At 45.0% G+C, this 22408-nt stretch overlaps 1 protein-coding gene across 1 annotated transcript in view; it reads right to left on the reverse strand.

The window, feature by feature from the left end:
- LOC310778473 (nectin-3-like protein) overlaps nucleotides 1–15246 on the reverse strand; it is a gene marked incomplete at both ends in the record, with an annotated part of 32972 nt that extends 17726 nt beyond the window's left edge. The window contains one exon of the mRNA XM_083638914.1: nucleotides 14853–15246. Within this exon, the coding sequence (XP_083495040.1) occupies nucleotides 14853–15246 (394 nt within the window). The remainder of the gene's footprint in view (nucleotides 1–14852) is intronic.
- Between the last annotated feature and the right edge of the window lie 7162 nt (nucleotides 15247–22408).

Below are 22408 nucleotides of genomic sequence, written 5' to 3' on the forward strand. Positions count from 1 at the left end.
AGGCTAATAACACGTCCCCTTCCACAATATCAAAGAAAGACATGTATGTTAGGGTTAATACTCCTGTCAGTGCTCCTGGCCAAGGTACTGGCAAAAAGAACTGGAGTTGGTCCCCGGGCGCTGCACAGTGGCTGCCCACTGCTCCTAGTTCTAGGAAGGTTCCTAGTAGAGGATGGGTTAAATGCAGAGGATGAATTTGAAAAAATGAACTTTCTCTTTCTCTTTTCTCTTAATATTAGACTGCATCAGTCTAGTGAATGATGCCATTAGGGACTGAGAGCATGTCCAGCGCGCATGTCTGATGTCAGATGTTGAGTTTTTATATCAATTGAATTCAGTTCCATCTGACATCTGTGCTGAGCAGACTGGAATCAAAGCATAGATAGCATTGGGTTTTTCAGCCATGTGACAGTGTTCCAGCGATGAATTTGTTTTGTTTCTATAGCTTCCCTATACTCCTGACCTGAATTCAGGAATTAAAACCAGACTTTTTGAAAGACCTTTGTCCAAATACAACGATGTCACCCGCCCCAGTCAGTAACGTGGCTCATCTCCAAGCCAGAGGGCTCAACAGAGATGAAGAGAACCGAATGAGACGGGAGGAAGAAAAAGTGAGGGGAAGTGATTTGCTGAAACGATGACATCACCGGTGAGAGAAGAAAAAGAAGGCTACGAGGGAGGGAAGGCAAGAGCACCGTCATGTTTGAAACCCAAATGAGAGGAAGCGTACAGGATCACCAGGATTCAAATGAGGAAACATACAGGATCACCAGGATTAAAATGAGAGGAAACGTACAGGATCACCAGGATTAAAATGAGAGGAAACATACAGGATCACCAGGATTCAAATGAGAGGAAACATACAGGATCACCAGGATTCAAATGAGGAAACATACAGGATCACCAGGATTCAAATGAGAGGAAACATACAGGATCACCAGGATTCAAATGAGGAAACATACAGGATCACCAGGATTCAAATGAGGAAACGTACAGGATCACCAGGATTAAAATGAGAGGAAACATACAGGATCACCAGGATTCAAATGAGGAAACATACAGGATCACCAGGATTCAAATGAGGAAACATACAGGATCACCAGGATTCAAATGAGAGGAAACGTACAGGATCACCAGGATTAAAATGAGAGGAAACATACAGGATCACCAGGATTCAAATGAGGAAACATACAGGATCACCAGGATTCAAATGAGGAAACATACAGGATCACCAGGATTCAAATGAGAGGAAACGTACAGGATCACCAGGATTCAAATGAGAGGAAACGTACAGGATCACCAGGATTCAAATGAGAGGAAACGTACAGGATCACCAGGATTCAAATGAGAGGAAACGTACAGGATCACCAGGATTCAAATGAGAGGAAACGTACAGGATCACCAGGATTCAAATGAGAGGAAACGTACAGGATCACCAGGATTCAAATGAGAGGAAACGTACAGGATCACCAGGATTCAAATGAGGAAACATACAGGATCACCAGGATTCAAATGAGAGAAAGCGTACAGGATCACCAGGATTCAAATGAGAGGAAACGTACAGGATCACCAGGATTCAAATGAGAGGAAACGTACAGGATCACCAGGATTCAAATGAGAGGAAACATACAGGATCACCAGGATTCAAATGAGGAAACATACAGGATCACCAGGATTAAAATGAGAGGAAGCGTACAGGATCACCAGGATTCAAATGAGGAAGCATACAGGATCACCAGGATTCAAATGAGGAAGCGTACAGGATCAACAGGATTCAAATGAGAGGAAACGTACAGGATCACCAGGATTCAAATGAGAGGAAACGTACAGGATCACCAGGATTCAAATGAGGAAGCGTACAGGATCAACAGGATTCAAATGAGAGGAAACGTACAGGATCACCAGGATTCAAATGAGGAAGCGTACAGGATCAACAGGATTCAAATGAGAGGAAACGTACAGGATCACCAGGATTCAAATGAGGAAGCATACAGGATCACCAGGATTCAAATGAGGAAGCGTACAGGATCACCAGGATTCAAATGAGAGGAAACGTACAGGATCACCAGGATTTCAAATGAGAGGAAACGTACAGGATCACCAGGATTAAAATGAGGAAACATACAGGATCACCAGGATTCAAATGAGAGAAAGCGTACAGGATCACCAGGATTCAAATGAGAGGAAGCGTACAGGATCACCAGGATTCAAATGAGAGGAAGCGTACAGGATCACCAGGATTCAAATGAGAGGAAGTGTACAGGATCACCAGGATTCCGGTAAACAAAAAACATGGGAATTAAATGACAGATTAATAAAGGACAAAAACAAAATAGAACGCTGCTAGACTGCCAGACCCTTCAACCACTTCACTAATTGCAACAAGCTGCCAGCGGGTAGACATCATCATAAATCAAAACCTGCTGCACGGCTTGGCAACTAACTCCAAAAATTCTATTGTTGTTTTGCCAACACCAGCTTTGTCTCTGGCCCAGTTACCCACCGAAAAGCCATGTCCTCAGATATACTGTAGACTGAAAAGCCATGTCCTCAGATATACTGTAGACTGAAAAGCCATGTCCTCAGATATGCTGTAGACTGAAAAGCCATGTCCTCAGATATGCTGTAGACTGAAAAGCCATGTCCTCAGATATGCTGTAGACTGAAAAGCCATGTCCTCAGACATAAGGTAGACTGAAATGCCATGCCCTCACCTCAGATATACCTTAGACTTAAACAGCCATGTCCTCAGATATACTGTAGACTGAAAAGCCATGTCCTCACCTAAGATATACGTAGACTTAAAAAGCCATGTCCTCAGATATACTGTAGACTGAAAAGCCATGTCCTCACCTCAGATATACAATAGACTTAAAAAGCCATGTCCTCAGATATGCTGTAGACTGAAAAGCCATGTCCTCAGATATGCTGTAGACTGAAAAGCCATGTCCTCAGATATACTGTAGACTGAAAAGCCATGTTCTCATATACTGTAGATTGAAAAACCATGTCCTCAGATATACTGTAGACTGAAAAGCCATGTCCTCAGATATGCTGTAGACTGAAAAGCCATGTCCTCAGATATACTGTAGACTAAAAAGCCATGTCCTCAGATATACTGTAGACTGAAAGCCATGTCCTCAAGACATAAGGTAGACTGAAATGCCATGCCCTCACCTCATATACGGTAGACTTAAAAAGCAGTGTCCTCAGATATATTGTAGACTGAAAAGCCATGTCCTCAGATATACGGTAGACTTAAAAAGCCATGTCCTCAGATATACTGTAGACCGAAAAGCCATGTCCTCGGATATACTGTATTGTAGACCGAAAAGCCATGTGCTCAGATATACTGGAGACTGAAAAGCCATGTCCTCAGATATACTGGAGACTGAAAAGCCATGTCCTCAGCTATACTGGAGACTAGGGGTGTCACGATACACTTATTTCACGATACGATACGATACACGATATTGGGTTCACGATAACGATGCGATATTTTAACAATTTTTTTTTAACAAAAGTAAATAATTTTTATGCATTTATTTATCATTTATTTAACCATGTGAGTCCCGTTGAAATCGAAACCTCTTTTCAAGGGAGCCCTGGGAATATACTGGAAAATAGTCTTTCATTTGAAATACACAAAATACAAAACAAATGCTGTTTTTGGAAATTGTTATTATAATAACTATAAAACAACATGGACGATAATGCTTCTCTTGCAATAGAATGTGTCACATTGTCACAAACTAAATGTTTGTTGCATGGTGAAAGAAAAATAAAGTATACAATCTATTTCTTAAATAACTCATGCTCAATGGTCCCTAAACTTATGTAATCTTATGTACCCCTTGAGCTGTTTTGCCATGCCAGTAGTAGTCTACCCCCTCACTCATGCGTGTTGATTCTGCTAAATTTGTTCTATTATTATTGAGGTGCAAAAAAAAAAAAATGTACGATATTTTTTTCTGACGATACGCATATCGTGACGTTTCGATATCGCGATATATCAGGCGACGAAATATCGTGACACCCCTACTGGAGACTGAAAAGCCATGTCCTCAGATATGCTGTCAGCTGAAAAGCCATGTCCTCATATACTGTAGACTGAAAAGCCATGTCCTCGGATATGCTGTAGACTGAAAAGCCATGTCCTCAGATATACTGGAGACTGAAAAGCCATGTGCTCAGATATACTGGAGACTGAAAAGCCATGTCCTCAGATATGCTGTAGACTGAAAAGCCATGTCCTCAGATATACTGTAGACTGAAAGCCATGTCCTCAGACATAAGGTAGACTGAAATGCCATGCCCTCACCTCATATCCGGTAGACTTAAAGGAGAATTTCGTTTTTTTTAACCTGGACCCATCTCCTGGCATTAATTATGATTTGGCCACTCACCCAGCGATCTCCGCGGCGTTTCTGGCCGTCCTAGCGTTGTTTTGAGATCAATAGCGTCCAAGTCAGTTGTAAAATGGAGCTGATTTGGGGCCAAGTGTGAGCCTGTCTTTCCTGCATCTAAATAGCTATTTTTATTCCCGTTTTCGCCAAATATCGTCATAATCTGATCCCTCAAGAACCACCAGAGTGATATTTCACCAAAGGCTGTTTCCTGGAGTCGCACAGGGATCAAATCACCTCAAACGTGATCTCGGTCACCAAGTCTCGTGAAGTCCCGCGATACTTTCCTGCCGACTGGCCAAGTACAGGTAGGACGCTTTGCGGTGGTGGTTTTAGCGTAACCTATGTGGGGTTTGGCATAACCTTCGTTATTTCGAATCCCACATAGGTTATAGGAGATGGGTCCAGGTTAAAAAAAAACGAAATTCTCCTTTAAAAAGCAGTGTCCTCAGATATATTGTAGACTGAAAAGCCATGTCCTCAGATATACTGTAGACTGAAAAGCCATGTGCTCAGATACTGTCGACTGAAAAGCCATGTCCTCATATACTGTAGACTGAAAAGCCATCTCTTCGTATATACTGTAGACTGAAAAGCCATGTCTTCGGATATGTTGTCGACTCAAAACAACCTGGTGTTAAATGCTCAAAAAACAATGGAGATGATTGTGGATTACAGGAGGAACAAAGCCCCACCTTCCCCCATCACCCTGGGTGACTCCCCAGTCAACACTGTGGAGTCCTTCCACTTCCTGGGGACCATCATCAGCCAGGACCTAAAATGGGACCTGAACATCAGAGCTCTCACCAAGAAGGCACAGCAGAGGATGTACTTTGTGCGGCAGCTGAAGAAATTCAAAGTGCCAAAGGCCACGATGGTGCACTTCTACACCTCCATCGTTGAGTCCACCCTCACCTCCTCCATCACCGTCTGGTATGCTGCTGCCACTCTCAAAGACATTAACAGACTTCAGCGCATCATCCGCTGCGCTGAGAAGATAATCGGATGCAACCTGCCATACCTCCAGGACCTGCATGCAGCCAGGACACTGAAGCAGTCTTGCAAGATCATGGCTGACCCCTCCAACCCTGGCCACAAACTCTTTAAGACACTCCCCCACGGCAAGAGACTGAGGTCTGCCAAGACCAGAACCACCCGCCACAAGACCAGCTTCTTCCCAACCGCCATCAGCCTCACCAACAAGGCCCGGAAACCCCTTCCGCCAAGGACCTCACCAACAACCCCCCCCCCCCCCATTTAATGCCTATTTAACTTAGCCTGTAAATTTCATGTACATTCAATGTAAACTCTTATTTAACTGGGACTGTAAATTCATGTAAATCCACTGCCTATTTAACGTCTATTTAACTCAGTCTGTAAATCTCATGTAAATTCAACGTAAATTCATATTTATCATCCACAGAAAACTTCACCACTCATGTACATATTGTATATATTTACTCGATTTAATTGCACTTGCAACTTTGTGATTGTCTTTAGTTATCTTCCTACTTCTTATCTCTGTATATTGATGTGACCGCTACGCTGCATACAGTAAGACAAATTCCTCGTATGTAACTTGCATACTGTGGCAATAAAAGTGATTCTGATTCTGATTCTGACTGAAAAGCCATGTCCTCAGATATTCTGTAGACTGAAAAGCCATGTTTTCATATACTGTAGACTGAAAAGCCATGTCCTCATATCAGGGATTGCGTTAGCCGGTAATTGCCGGCTTTTAGCCAGTATTTGCTGCCATGGGCCGGCAAATTAAAAGGTTAAAACTGCCAAATAAATAAATTTCTTATATAAAATAGCCCAATATTGTGTGACCTATAGCTAGTGATGTTGCCATAAGATACAACTTAAATATAGACTTAAATATATTATATATTTTCGCCGCGCTGTTATGTTGAGTGTTTGGTGAAAAAGGGAAAAAATACAGCAGATGGTCTTTAACTGTAACGCGCCATGCAAAAGCCGCACACTGCAAAATCCCGCGGCCGACAGCGCTTTGGCTTGACACAAGAGACCGAAATGTCAACGCAGACATCCCTCGGCCAGTTCTTTTTATGTAATGATGGTCCAGAACAAGATCCAAAGAGCCATGAGAAGCCGCCTCAGCGAGGAAAAGTTGGGTTGATAAGAATCGCAAGTTGGCTTCAGCTTTGCACATTGATAAACTGCTGCGGGCGTATTGCGAGAAAAGCAGCAACAGCAACAGAGAGGTCCTCTGACAGGTTGTAGGCCTAAAGCTTATTATTATGTCCGTTAATTTAGCCACTAATGTCAATGGCTGAGTTTCCCAACAAAGAAGCTTCTTAAGAGTTAAGAAGCTTCTTAAGGAGTTAAGAAGCTTCTTAAGGAGTTAAGAAGGCTCCAAAGAAGTGTTTCCCAAACGCCTTCTTAACAGTCGAGAAAAATAAAAAAAATAGAAGGCTCTTAAGAAGCATCTTAACTGGAGCGGCTCACTTGATGGCACTCTGAGCCCAGCAGTGGGCCACGACTCAGTGGTTGAGAAACACTGTTAACACCTAATCATGGTCATGTTAAACTTTATTAAACATTATTTATTTCAGACATGGACTGCAGTTCAAATTGCTTTATATACACAGCATACAACAAAACAGAGAAACACTACAGAATTTAAGCGACCTTGGGTTCTGTGAAAGGTGCTATATAAATCCACAACATTATAAAAGGAATCCATTCTGATTAGAGGAATATAGCCTACGGTAAAACATTTAAAACACAAGTAACCATACATACAGGGGAGATTTTCAAGTGTTCCCTAATTTTAAACACTAAAGGGTACATGAAAGAAAGGAAAAAGGGAAAAACACAAGAGGAACAGTGGACACAAGTATCTCCTTTTGCCTGACGCGGCTGGATCTGCCAGTGTTTTGTCATTAAGAAGGTGTTAAGAAGGCTCCAGACCCTTCTTACAAAACCTTCTTAACAAAAGATCATCTTAGCGCTAAGAAGCTTTTGGGAAACGCAGCCTTCTTAACGGAGGATAATTGGAAGATAATTTTAGGCTAAGAAGCAATCGGGAAACGCGTTGGCTTCGTTGGCTTCTTACGGGAGCCTTAAGAAGGGTCAAAGAAGCTTCTTAGCGCTAAGAAGCTTTTGGGAAACGCATGCCTTCGTAAAGAAGCAATTGGGAAACGCGTTTGCTTCTTAAGGGGGCCTTAAGAAGGGTTGAATTAGCTTCTTAGCGCAAAGAAGCTTTTGGGAAACCCAGCCAATGTCGTTTCAGCATAAATAACCTACTAGAACCTCAGTTGATTTGCCATTTAAGCAGGAGTATTTAATGAGCAGCTTTCATTTAGGCCTATTTGTCTGAACGACTTTATGGAGCATCATCTCAAAGCTCACAAAACACAAGGGATTTTGTTCTCAGATGTAGGCTACAGGTAACACAAGGCTAATATTCTTACCTTTGCCCTTCAGTTTAAAGTATAGCAAATATTCTCATGTTGTGAAGTAGGCCATAAGTCCGTTCTGAAAGCCAGTTGGATGCCTGTGTGTCAACCAGCTGCAGTCGGCTTTTAATAACCTCGTCATCGTTGTCAAACCCGCTTCAGACTGACTGCACGTCTCCTCTCTGTCAGGAGACAAAACAACCCGAAATGGCCCTGGTGGTGACTGGGGATTTTAACAGGGCAAACCTGAGAGGCAGAATGCACACATTGTACCAGCACATTCACTTCCCCACGCGAGGCAGTAACACACTGGACAAATGTTACTCAAACATCCGACATGGCTACAAAGCCGTCCCTCGCCCCCCTTTCGGCAAATCGGACCACGCCTCCATCCTACTTGTACCCAGGTACAAACAAAAACTAAAAAGACAACCCCCAGCATTCCGAACCGCCCACTGCTGGTCAGACCAATCAGACGACATCCTGAGGGACTGCTTTGACCAAGTGGTGTGGGAGGAGTTCAAAGCTGCAGGAGACCTGGGCGAGTATGCAGATACGGTGTCATGCTTCATAAAGAAGTGCACCGACGACATAGTCCCCACAAAAAAAGTCAAAATAATGCCGAACCAAAAGCCTTGGGTCAACAGCGACGTCAGGGCTGCCCTCCACGCCAGGACCACCGCCTTCAGCTCTGGCACAACTGACCAATACAAGCAGGCACAATATGCCCTCCGGACCGCTATAAAAATAGCACGTAGAGATTATGGAAGGCAGCTGGAGTCAAAACTGGACACTAACAACCCCAGACACCTGTGGAGAGGGCTCCATGCTGCCACAGACTTCAAAGAGGTGAAACGACAGAACCCCAGCACGTCACCCACCCTACCGGACGAACTCAACGCGTTCTACGCTAGGTTCGACCCCTCTGCCAGAGCGCCTCCCCTCCTCCCCCCCCCCTCTCCCACCCCTCTCCCCCTCTCCTCCCCCCCATCACCCCCCCCTCCCTCCCCCCCCTCACCACCCCTCCCCACCCCCCCTCCTCTCCTCCCCCCCCACCTCTCCCCCCCCATCACCCCTCTCCTCCCCTCCTCCCCCCCCTGCCACCTCTCCCCCCCCATCACCTCTCCCCCTCGCCGCCCCCCCACCACCCCTCCTCCTCTCCCCCCCCCAATCACCTCCCCTCCCCCCTTCCTCCACCCCACCCCCCTTCCTCCCCCCCACCCCACCCCCCGATCACCTCCCCTCCCCCCTTCCTCCCCCGCACCCCCCCCCATTCCCACCTAACCACCAACCCCACCCACCCTCCACCCCCCACAGACCGCCCCCTCACCATCACTGAGGATGAAGTGTGCCGGTCGTTCCTGCGTATCAACCCACGCAAGGCGGCCGGCCCGGACGGCATCCCTGGGCGGGTCCTCAAGGCCTGCGCCCACCAGCTGGCAGCCGTGTACACAGACATCTTCAACCAGTCCCTCTCCCTCCGACGAGTTCCCTCCTGCTTCAAGGCAGCAACAATCATCCCCATTCCCAAACAGAAAAAAGTGACCAGCCTCAATGACTGGCGCCCTATAGCCCTCACACCAATAGCCAGCAAGTGCCTTGAAAAGCTGGTCATATCAAAGATCCGTCCCACACTCCCCCCGGACCACGACCCGCTGCAGTTTGCATACCGCCCCAACAGGAGCACAGCGGATGCAGTGGCACACGTGCTCCACACCGCCCTGTCCCACCTGGAGGGGAAGGACACCTATGTGAGAATGCTGTTCGTGGACTACAGCTCAGCATTCAACACCATAGTACCCTCCAGGCTGGTAAGCAAACTCAGGGACCTGGGACTAAACACAGCGATGTGCGACTGGATCCTGGACTTCCTGACAGACCGCCGCCAGGTGGTGAGGGTGGGCAACCTCACCTCCTCCCCGCTGACCATCAGCATAGGAGCACCCCAGGGGTGCGTCTCCAGCCCCTTCTGGTACGACCTCTACACCCACGACTGCGTGGCGACTCAAACTTCAAACACCATCGTGAAGTTTGCAGACGACACAGCAGTCGTGGGGCTGATCTCGGGGGGCGACGAGACGGCCTACAGAGAGGAGGTGAGGGTCCTGGAACAATGGTGCCAGGACAACCACCTCTCTCTGAACGTCTCCAAGACCAAGGAGATCATTGTGGACTACAGGAGAGGGGGGGGCACACACCCCCCAATCACCATCAACGGCACAGTGGTGGAAAGGGTGGACAGCTTCAAGTACCTGGGAGTCAACATCCACCAGGACCTGACCTGGGCCGGCCACACCGCCACTGTTGTCAAAAAGGCCCAACAGCGAATACACGGACTCAGGCGCCTGAAGAAGTTTGGGCTAAGGAAAGAAATCCTCAGGGACTTCTACAGAGGCACCATTGAAAGCCTGCTGACTGGCTGCTTCACCGCCTGGTACGGGAACTGTACCACCATGGACCGCAGGGCGCTACGGAGGGTGAGGCGCGCGGCCCAGCACGTAACAGGAGACGAGTTGCCAGAACTGCACGAACTGTATAACCAGCGGTGCCTCAGGAGGTCCCTGAAGATCATCAAAGACACAAACCATCCCCACAACAGCCTGTTCTCCCGGCTACCCTCAGGGAGGAGATACAGGGTTCCAAAAACACGCACAAATCGCTTGAGGAACAGTTTCTTCCCGCAGGCCACGAGACTCCTAAATATGCACAAATAGTGCAGTAGTCGTACCGCAGTACCGTACTGCAGCTGCTACTATTACGGATGCCTAACGTTTAATTGTAAATTTAAGTGTATGTTTAATAAGGTGCCTAACGTTTAATTGTAAATTTAAGTGTATGTTTAATAAGGTACATGCTATTTGCACATGTATGTATAAAACGTCGAATTTGGAATGTCTGAACACGTCTAACGTATGCACATGACATGTGCACCTATGTGCAATGAATATGCCACTGTCGTATAAGCCACCGACTTGTCTTATTGCTTATAAGATGCCTATTTCTTATTGCCTTATTGCTGTCTTATTGCTTATTGATGCCTATTTCTTATTGCCTATTACTTATTGCTGTTGCCTATTTGTACTATGTCGTAAACGGAGTCCACTGCACAAGAATTTCACACGTGGTACTTGTACCATGGAGTGACAATAAAAATCTTGAATCTTGAATCTTGAATCTTGAATCTTGGCTTGTCGCAGGTAGGGAACTAGTTCTTAATTTAAATTATTTTTCAAGTTATTTAATTTCACATTCTTGGATGCAAAGATACATTTAACTCATTCATGGCCAGTTTAGGACTGCCAATATTTAGCTCAGGCCAAAGATTTTCATAATTGTTGGTCATCTTTCAAGACCCACAGTAAATTATCTATTAGCACCAAAGTGATTTGCAATACCTCAAAATTAAGATGTACGTCTCTGGGTTCACCAGGAAAAAAAAAGTGAGCTTTTAGCATGTTCTGTACTCTACTTATAGCCATTTATATACACCCTATATTCACCAAAAAGGTCTCTCTGAGAAGAGAAATTGGAGAAAAAGGCATTTTTGTAAAGGACACAATCTCAGGCAGAACTCGCTCTCAATTCTTTTATGAAGATATATATATACATGAAGTGCTTTTTTTACATTCAACAATACAGTTTACTCAGTGTGAGTGAGTGTGAATGTGTGTGTGTGCGCGGGGCCCATGTGTGTCTCTTTACATTACATTTCGTCATTTAGCAGACACTTTTATCCAAAGCGACTTACAATGTCACATTCTGTCAACATTAGTGGAATGAACTGTGGAACATCATCTACACAGATACACCCTTGCAGCAGTACAGGTTTGGGCTTGAAAAGGTGAGTTTTTTTTCCAAAGGTGGACTCACTGAAAACTAAAATAAAAAGTTGAAAAAAAGAAAGAAAAGGAGTTTTCAATCTTCGGCGAAAGATGGGCAGGGATTCGGCCGTCCTGACCTCATTCTGAGATGTGGGCTCACTGGGTTGTGCAACAATCGGCTCCTCGTCTGAAATAAAAGCAACATATCCTCAGTAAACTATATAATCACATTTAGTACAGAGACAGTGTAGTGTACTAGTGTCTCAGTAAACTATACGATCATAGAATGCAGAGACACAGTGTAGTCTCACACACACACACACACACACACACAGACACAGATGACATCATTACTGGGACTTTGTGTGAGTGTGATGACATCATCACTGGGACTTTGTGCGTGAAGCTGGTACTGGTACTGGTACTGGTACTGTCTGTACAATATGCATATATATCAACAACAAAATTACTCCTTACCGCGAGATCATCAGGGTCCTGTCGCATTGGAGTCCAGTCTTCCTCGCCCTCGACATGGACAATTGGCGACGGTGTGACCATCTCCTCTTCAGACGACTGGGAGCTTTGTGATGGCTGAGAGTCAAAGTACACCACAGCACGGGAAAGTGGCCGTGCTGCTTGGCTCTGTGTGAAAGCAATTTCTGTGGCGAGGCTGCCAAGCTTTACGGGCTTCCCGAACTACAATTTTGCGTGATCTGTGTTTGAAAGAGCCTATAGTCACTTTCAATGTAATCCCGGCGGGTCTTTGCACGGCGCAAACGCGCTCTGGAAAATGGCTCCTCCTGGGAAATCCTGTCTGTTGCTGTGTTGTCCTCGTTCTCCTCACAAAGTTGTGACTCCGTCTCGTCTCGTTCGGGCTGGGACACAGGAACGGGGTCCGGCTTGGGTTTGGGACCAGGCGCTGGAACCGGATCGATCATGTTGGTCACGGGTTTGACTACCGCGAACAACTCATCCAGCGTTCGCTGCCCTGCAGCAAGGCGACCAGCTCGGGCAGCGCGCCGAGGGGCGTTTCAATGGCGTTTCTCCTACTCTGCAACAAAGCAGCGTTTCTCCGTTTTCTGTTCTCCTCCTCCCCCATTTCAAAACAACAGCTGCGGTGTGTGTTTGATCACGTGTTGTCGGCTTGTCTTTGAGGCCAGGGACCTGATACCATGTCACAGGCTGGGGAAGTCTTTGAACTACTCTAAGCACGAATAAAAACAAAAACACGTCAAACACGTATTTGGCTGGGAGGCAAACTCCTGATAAGACGTTAAAGACGTATATGGCCAGGAATGAGTTAATGTAGGCCCGCCAGTGTCTTTCTTTAGGCTTAATTAAATGGGAATATATGACAGTGTATGGTGTGAACGAGGGCATAATCTTCTACAAACTAGAACGACCGCAACGCGGATTTATGCCTCCGCCATTAGTTCATTCTTGGGAATCGCATTCGTGAGGTCACAGTGACCTTGAACTTTGACCACCAAAATGTAATCAGTTCATCCTTGAGGCCAAGTTAATGTTTGAGGCAAATTTGATGAAATTCCATCAAGGCATTCCTGAGATATGGCGTTAACAAGCTTGAAAATGGCGTTGGAGAGGTCACAGTGACCTTGACCTTTGATCACCAAAATGTAATCCGTTCATCCTTGCGTCCAAGTCAACATTTGAGCCAAATTGGAAGAAATTCCATCAAGCCGTTCTTGAGATATCGCTTTAACAAACTTGGGAATGGCATTCATGAGGTCACAGTGACCTTGACCTTTGACCACGAAAATCTAATCAGTTCATCCGAGTCCAAGTCGATGTTTGAGGCAAATTTGATGAAACTCCGTCAAGGCATTCCTGAGATACCGCGTTCAACAAGCTTGAAAATGGCGTTTGAGAGGTCAGTGACCTTGGCCTTTGACCACCAAAATCTAATCAATTCATCCTTGAGTCCAAGTCGATGTTTGAGGCAAATTTGATGAAATTCCGTCAAGGCATTCCTGAGATATCGTGTTAACAAGTTTGAAAATGGCGTTCGAGAGGTCACAGTGACCTTGACCTTTGACCACCAAAATCTAATCAGATCATCCTTGAGTCTAAGTCGATGTTTGAGGCAAATTTGATTAAATTCCGTCAAGGCGTTCCTCAGATATCGCGTTAACGAACATCAGACGGACGTACGTACGTACGGACGGACGTACAACCCGGATCCATAATGCTTCCGGCCTGGCTATCGCTGGCGGAGGCATAATAAATTGGAAGTGAAGTCTATATGCAATGTGCAGACTCTACTTTTCTCTCACTACTGATCACTCACTGACGTCATCAGTGATGCGAAGTTGAGCAATTGTGCGCTGAGTGATGTCACTCGAGCACTCCATGATGTGAACAGTGATGGTCACTCGAGCAATTGTGATGTCATCAGTGAGTGATGTCATCAGTGATGCGAAGTTGAGCAATTGTCAATGCCAATAGTGCAGGCGAGGACACGCAGCAGTCGAGCTGCGGGCGAGGCCGCGCAGTGGCCAAGCTGTGTACTCAAGCCGGGTAAGGCCGCACAGCGGGCGAACCTAGGAATCAAGCACACAAGTGGTAAAATTGCAATAACCTTTGTAAACAATTTCCTGTGCAGCCCCGAGTCTCACAACGGTCAGCGTAGGTATTAAAGAATATTCCACTTTGTTTTAACATGGGAGTTATTTGGTACTTGACCGGCATGAAAATCACAATATAATCTACTAATCAGATCGGATACAGTTGGGGCTGCACTAAGGATTTCCATTTCTGTTGGTAAATCCACTACACTACACTACAGCACAGGGTAAATCCACTCCACTACACTACAGCACAGGGTAAATCCACTACACTACACTACAGTACAGGGTAAATCCACTACACTACACTACACTACAGCACAGGGTAAATCCACTACACTACACTACAGCACAGGGTAAATCCACTACACTACACTACAGTACAGGGTAAATCATACATGTTCCATAGCAGGGCAGGGCAAGACATTTCGGAGAAAAACTGTGTGGCTAGCCACCTGTCACTCAAAGTGGCCACACCCTTAATTATGCATGACTTTAAGTCCCATAGAATTGTTATGAACTGTTTTTTGTACAAGGCTGTAAACATGTTTATTTTAGCAACGTGTGACCAGGCTGGTGACCAGCAGCATGAGGAGGTGGTGCCAGGCTGGTGACCAGCAGCATGAGGAGGTGGTGCCAGGCTGGTGACCAGCAGCATGAGGAGGTGGTGCCAGGCTGGTGACCAGCAGCATGAGGAGGTGGTGCCAGGCTGGTGACCAGCAGCATGAGGAGGTGCAGCATGAGGTGGTGGTGCCAGGCTGGTGACCAGCAGCATGAGGAGGTGCAGCATGAGGTGGTGGTGCCAGGCTGGTGACCAGCAGCATGAGGAGGTGGTGCCAGGCTGGTGACCAGCAGCATGAGGAGGTGGTGCCAGGCTGGTGACCAGCAGCATGAGGAGGTGCAGCATGAGGTGGTGGTGCCAGGCTGGTGACCAGCAGCATGAGGAGGTGGTGCCAGGCTGGTGACCAGCAGCATGAGGAGGTGGTGCCAGGCTGGTGACCAGCAGCATGTTGAGGCTGCATATGGTTCTTCAATGAACAAAGTGTCAAACTGTCAATACGTCTTGTTTGTTCCTTGTTACTGATAAGAGTTAAATCATTCAATCCCCCAAACAACTCAAAACAAGTCAACTCTTTGACATTGGCAGGGAAATTTGCACATTTGACTTCAGCGCTACCCGCATAATCAGCTGTGCTGCTCATCCCACAAATGCAGGATCCTTACAAATGAGAGAGCGTTGTAAAGAGAAATGAACAGGCTTTCCAATAAGATAAGATACAATGCTGAGGATACAGTAACAGCAGAGATATGATCAACCAAACAAGGTTCCAAACCTTTTTGATGAGAAATATTTATGGTTTTCAGAGCAATTTTCTGAAAGCAGAGCGAAAGATAAAAAACATTTTCAAGTAAGAATGGGGTGGAGCATTTGGTAGCTCATTGCAGTGCTGCATTTGCTGAGGAACTTATCACCAAAGCCCAGAACAAACATTAAAATTGGTCTTTCTTTCTGGGCTTCTGTGATAAGTTCCTCAACAAATGAAGCTGTCACTGCGGTGAGCAGTGGTTCAAGGATTCGCATAAGATGTGTTATTCTTCTCATCTACAACGACGCACATGAATCCTAATGGCTACAGCTCTTTTAGGAGCTCTGCCTTGAGTAGCAAGCTGATGCTACAACTTGTTTAGCTTAGCAGGGAAAACCATATGGCTAGATGGCAAGTATAACAGCATGCTAAGGGGGAGAAGCAGCCTCTTTGCTGCTAGAAGAGGTATAGTGACTGTATTAAATTTTTATTGGTGACGAAGACCTTACATAAGCCTGTCCTGGTTTCCTACAACAGAGAAAAAAGTGATGAGAATAAGGGCAAAATGTATCTATCCTATAGTAGCTATACAGTATGTAGCTTTTCTAAAGAAAGCAATAAGCTTTCCCCCCCATATTCTTTGGTGTAGTTTCTTGTACTTCTCTAACGTCAGCAAAATACTATTGGAAAGACATAACGGTGTCTGTAAAGTCTCTGCAATCCTTATCATCAAAGAAGCTACTGTAGACACATTCAGAGTGGTTTTTGCAGATGCAACACGTCTCACACACACACACACACACACACACACACACACACACACACACACACAGATGATAGATGTCCTGCATCAAGGACACATTGTTCCCTCAGGACACTCCACTGCTCATTCTCCCTTAGTCAATATTACCTTCACACGCACCACTCGCGTCACGTGGCAGCAAGTGCATTAATATGCGTGTGTATTGCCAGAGGGCAGCATGGCTTGTTAAAAGTGGAAATCAGAACATAAACTGTGATGGTGGTACGGTGGGTGGGGCAGAATGAGGTGGGTGGGGCGCAACCTGGCAACCCAGAGTCTATCAGTCTGACGACTAAAGCTGAGGTTACACTACAAGACTTTCCCCACAATTTTACACAGGATTTCCAGTTGGGCTCAGTCTGCCTTGTTGACTCTAGTCTGCAGTTGTTGTGGGCAGTTGTTGTGCCAGTCGGCAGCAAAATCTGTTAGTGTTTACTGGGTACAGATTTCAAATCGTCAAGTGTAAACTGCATCCCGACGGCAGTCAGAGCCAGTCGGAGCTAAGGATGGGAATTTCGACTAATTTCCCCGGCGACTAGTCTCAAATTGTATTTGCGACTAGTCGACTAGTCTATAAGCAAGAAAACTCGCAATTTAATATACATATTAAATAAAAAGTTTAAAAGTTTAAAATGCAAATGTTTTGTGTATTTAGGAGCTATTTTAGCCCAAACATTCAGTACAAGCTGTTAATTTAAATTCTATTGATGTAACAACAACTGACTGAATAAAGGTGAACAAATTAAAGAGAAATACATTTCTGATACGTTTGCCAATGCAATGCATGGCATTTATTATGAATAATGTTGTAGGACGGAGTTCCAGCGTGTCTTGCATGATTGTGTAAGCTATTTTTATGAAGGTGCTATATAATTTATGTTTACGTTCTAGGCTCTTATGTTGAAGACAGGAAACGGAAGTGTGTGTGCTGTTGTGGGGGCGCTTGATGCTAGGTTATGCTGGAAGCGGAAGAATAATAGAGCTGGCGTCTCTGAGATTGTTCAAGATTGGAGTTGCCCCGTTTATTGGTTTTTATATCAAAGTATTCACCTTATGTTCAGTCCTTACATTGGGCCAAATTCTTCCGGGTCCTTTTAACACTTCCGGCGGTCACGGCGCAAAATAAGAGTTGTTTTTGGAGCGGACAGTGAAGGGGGTAAAATAAAGAACGTAGCCTACTACTTTGAGCCGGTACACAGCAAGCAAGCGAGTATCCACTGTTAGCCAAGTCAGATAACGTTATCGTCGACAATGACAAGCATTTTCTTGTAAAACATACCTGGACTCCAACAAAGAAAGCTTCAGATAGTTTTCTCTCCTCCGAGTTGCGCTCGAGCCACTAACGTCAATAAGACCCGCAGACGTTAACGTAATTCCCTAGAATGCGAGACTTAATGAGCCAGTTACATGGCGTTGCATTCTTAGACATTGCCGTTTGCTTTTATTTGGTATGTTACATACAATTGGCTAAATTATTAGTTAATTCAGAGAGGGTTTCCTCTGTAACCAAAGTTACTTCCTCGTTTGCCTGAGACACATGCGCTCATCAGTACAGCGCATGTGCCTCAGGCAAACGAGGTAGTAACTTTGGTCACAGAGGGAACCGTCTTTGTTAGTTCTAGCTATAGATTTACTTTGAAAATGACCCGTTTTCCGTAACTTTGGATTATTAGCTCATCGTGTGGTGAGTACACAAGTCACAACATGTACATTTGAGTGTTTCTGGCGCTGTTGGAATGTGTATTTTGGGCGACTGAACAGGGGTAGGCAGCTGTACCACATACTGCCATTGTAGTGCTAAGCTAAGTAGCAGTGAGGGGTGAAACACACTTTCTAATGCATGCACGGAGGAGAGAAAGGCATCCACATTCTACTTATACTACCGGCAATATGGCAAATAGGCAAATCTCCAAAAATTTTAGCGTATCTTAAAATGTCAGCAACATATATGAAATTGTCAGTAAAATATAGTCATCACTTGTGGTAGAATTTGCTAATGGCTGGACTATCGAATAAAATCCAAGATGGCGGCAGTCAAAAGGCCAAACTCGAGGCATCAAAACGGGAGTCCACAAACCAATGGGTGACGTCACACCACGGTGGCTTTATTTTTAAACAGTCGATGATTGAAGAGGACTTGAAACTAGCGATTGTGTTTACTGAGGTAATAAATCAAGTGACAAGTAGGGTCGTTTTCCCATTGACTTATATACAATTAGATTTATTTTTGCAGCCAGTGAGTGGAGTCACCCCTGCTGGCCATTAGAAAGAAAGCAGGTTTAAGGCACTTCAGCATTGGCTTCATTTTTCAGCTGCGGATGTTTCCCCTTGATCCTAGACAAGTTACTTTCTCAAGCTATTTCCTACCATACCTCATCTCTCCCAGGAGAGAGATGGATGGATGGAGATGGATGGATGGATACTTTGTCCTCCAAGAATAAATTTGCTTTCACAGTCCGCACACAAAACCACTTAAGAGACATACTTCAAGTGCAAGACAGAAAAATACAAACTAGACGTAAAAGTTGAGAAGTGGACAAGTGTGCAGGGCAGGCAGTGTTGTCGCAGCACAATATGAGGCGCCAAAAACATGAGTAAGGGGATGGAGGAAGGTTAAACAAAACAAGATATTCTAACAAAACATGGACCTGTAAAGCTATTCCATACATCCTCTCAAACTAACGTTTGTATTTCAGAACCAAAGTTAGAAAAACAAAATATAAGATAACTCCTAGGCTACAATAACTGAAAATGATTGGTGTGCTTTTCTTTAAATTATAATGTTGATATAAATTGTGTATTTAGGCTACTTTGCAAAAACTATTTCACGGTTGCTTATGGTATTGATGTATTCAATCGTAAACTGCAACACAAACATTGCAGTGTGAGTTGGGTTGGCACCATACACTGTAAAAAGAGATGGATCGAGTTTGTTTGTGGACCCCCGTTTTGAAGCTTCTAGTTTAGCATTTTCTCACACCAGGGGTTTCCCACAGAGCCGCCCGCCTGCTATTGGATTGACTTGACTTTATTGTCCACCTCAGTGGAAATTTGTCTTTGACTTCTCGTTCTCAAATACAATAAAAGCACATACATTACACATACCACAACACACCATTAAAACGTTAAAACAATATACAGTACATATAATTAGGGCTGGCACGGATCAGAAAACCCACGGATCGGATCGCGTGATGGATTTTGTGCCACGGATCACGGATTTTTCGGATCAGCAAAAAAAAAAAAAAAGGCTATATCAGATTTTTTCTCTCAAAATTAGATTTTCGATTTTATTTTTTAATACTATTATACTTCTCTAACCATTTGTTGCCCTGCACAGCTCAAAAAATATTTTTTTCTCATGACACAATTTATGCTTTTACTCTGAAGGCAGAACAACCCAACTTCCTGTTTTAGGTGGCACTGCGCCTAACTTCCTTGCTAACGTAGTCACTTGACCCGGGTACAGACCAGACCGGGTGAGTCTGGAAACATAACGTTGATGCTACGTTAAGCTACTCGGTGGCCCCACGTGTTGTTTTGTTGTTATGTGTCCAAGGCAACATTTCACCGTCCGGTGATAATGTGTTTGTGAAACGTGTGCGCGTGTGTGTGTTGTGGCTCTTGTTATCTTGTGCAGCCCGCAACACGCTGCTCGCATTCCTGTGCTTCTTCAGAGGTGTTGAAATAAGTTTGTTGTCTTTAGTAGCCACTAGCTCCAGCCTTCAGAGAGACTTTACAGCGGCGACAAGGGATGAGGAAGCTCACTTGTGCATGCCATGATGATACCTGTCTGTGTCTGGCTGCGCTGCAGGCGTTCTCATACACTAACGTTAAACGTTAAATGAAACGAAAGGGGGAGGGGGGGCGGGGTCCGCGGACCATTGACGTTCCGAACCGCGTTCCGAACCGTGGGGGCTGATCCGTACGGGTCACGGATTATCCGTGATCCGTGCCAGCCCTACATACAATAGTGCAAATGAGCAACTACAGTAACAGCAGATTAGCAAATCTTATAAAAATAAAAATACAGGTGTTCCCTGAGTCATTCCAAGTTCAATGCATGCATGGCAAGGGGAATGGAAGACTTTTTATATGTTCCGTTATATGTTATATGAACCCTGAATGGATGGCCAGACGGGAGCAGCTCAAACTCTGAGTGTAGAGGATGAGAGCTATCTGCTTGGCTTTCCTGAGAACAGCACTGTCACATATATTGCAAAGTTCATTCTGTGGCTTGCCAACCAGCTTCCCTGCAATTCCCTGTCGTAACAGCATTGGTTGGTCCATGATCGGCGAGCTGTGCGTTCACTGGACAGGTCACTGGACAGGTGACCCGTTAATCACGCCTAAAACAATCTTTTTTATCATCTATTGTACTCTAAAGTCTAAACGGGCGAGTTATATAAAAATTCACATCACACCCCTTACAATTGTCATGAAAGGTGTTAGCTACAGAGAGTGAGACCAAAACAGTTTTGTGAATCAGGCTGTAAACATGTTTATTTCTGCTGTAAAGTCGGGAATTTTAACATTGGGGTGAATGTGGAATGACTCCCTTTTTGCAGCAACTCCCCCCTCTTGGTCCACACAGCCATAGCATCTTTTGCAGAAGTGGAAGGGATGGCTGTGTGTGTGTGTGTGTGTGTGTGTGTGTGTGTGTGTGTGTGTGTGTGTGTATATATATATACACACATAAATACATAGTATCGTTTGTTCCAACCGTCTAGGTTGCCCCTCTCATCTACATTATTCCTGGAGGCTTCTGCACACAGTCAGCCCAGCTCATTTTCCAACCTGCAGAAGAAGTCGTTTCCTGCCATTCATTCTTGTCAGGTATGAAACAAGTTTCAGCACTTACCTTATGTATTAAGAGAGAGAGAGACAGACAGACAGACAGAGAGAGAGAGAGAGAGAGAGAGAGAGAGAGAGAGAGAGAGAGAGAGAGAGAGAGAGAGAGAGACAGACAGACAGACAGACAGACAGACAGAGAGAGAGAGAGAGAGAGAGAGAGAGAGAGAGAGAGAAAGCGCTGTGTGCTGTGCATGTATAGCACATCATATCACATTCAGCAATAATTGCACTGTGATGTTATGGATATCACACAGCCCTACCATGAATGTCAGGCTTATTAAAAGGCTGATACCATCATGATCTGAAAAGATATTGTTCACTTTAACAAACTGGGCTTTTTAAGACCTTTTTGCCAGACGTCAAGGTTATGATCCTTAGTTCACACCCCTGAGTGACACAATGCAATTTCACAGGTCTATTTTAAAAGAATCAATTATATAAAAGAGTGTGTGGATCATCATGGGGGAAAATTGTGTTTATACAGAATCAACTAAATGGTTATATTCTTGTTCTTTGGGTTTTTGACATTATGCTGCTAACTACACTGGGCTCCAAGTTGGGCATGTTTCAGGGGTGCACTTGTCTTTAGTATGACCCGCGGTGGTGCCACCTCTTGATTGTGGGTTAATGAGCGCAGGCTGCACTCCGGGGCACCATGTTCCCTCCAATGTAAGTTGCCCAACATTTAAAAAGCCCGTGTTACTTTAATAGAACCCATTTCTGGAGCTAATATGGCTGCCACTGAAAACAGCAATGACCCGAGTGTAGGTTGGCTAACGTTATATATAACTGTATATCGGTGCCTCTGCTCCTCAGCGGTTTCCATGGGAGTGTTTCTATGGCAGCCGCGAGTCACACCACACCATCATCTGCGGTGGTGTGGCGCTAGCTAGCTTCCATTCCCGAGCATTGAAGTCAACTTCTTAGCAAGTTTCCTTCGGTCTTGAAATGACATCTGCTAACCCAAACACGGTTTTTGACTTCTAAATTAAAATTATCCTCACTTTAAGGAATCGGGGTAGTTTAACAAACATGCAGATTAGCGTTACGTTGAGACTTCGTGACGCGTGAGACATTCAGCCCATTCACAAAACTTCTGTTTAGAACAAATACAACTACCTTAAATGCGCAACCTACCTGAAATGCCGCACAACAAGAGGTGAAACAGCGCAGTCTTGCCCTGGTGGCCGGGGTCATTCCAGCGACAC

Source organism: Poromitra crassiceps (assembly GCF_964638095.1).
Source record: "Poromitra crassiceps genome assembly, chromosome: 1".
Taxonomy (NCBI): domain Eukaryota; kingdom Metazoa; phylum Chordata; class Actinopteri; order Beryciformes; family Melamphaidae; genus Poromitra; species Poromitra crassiceps.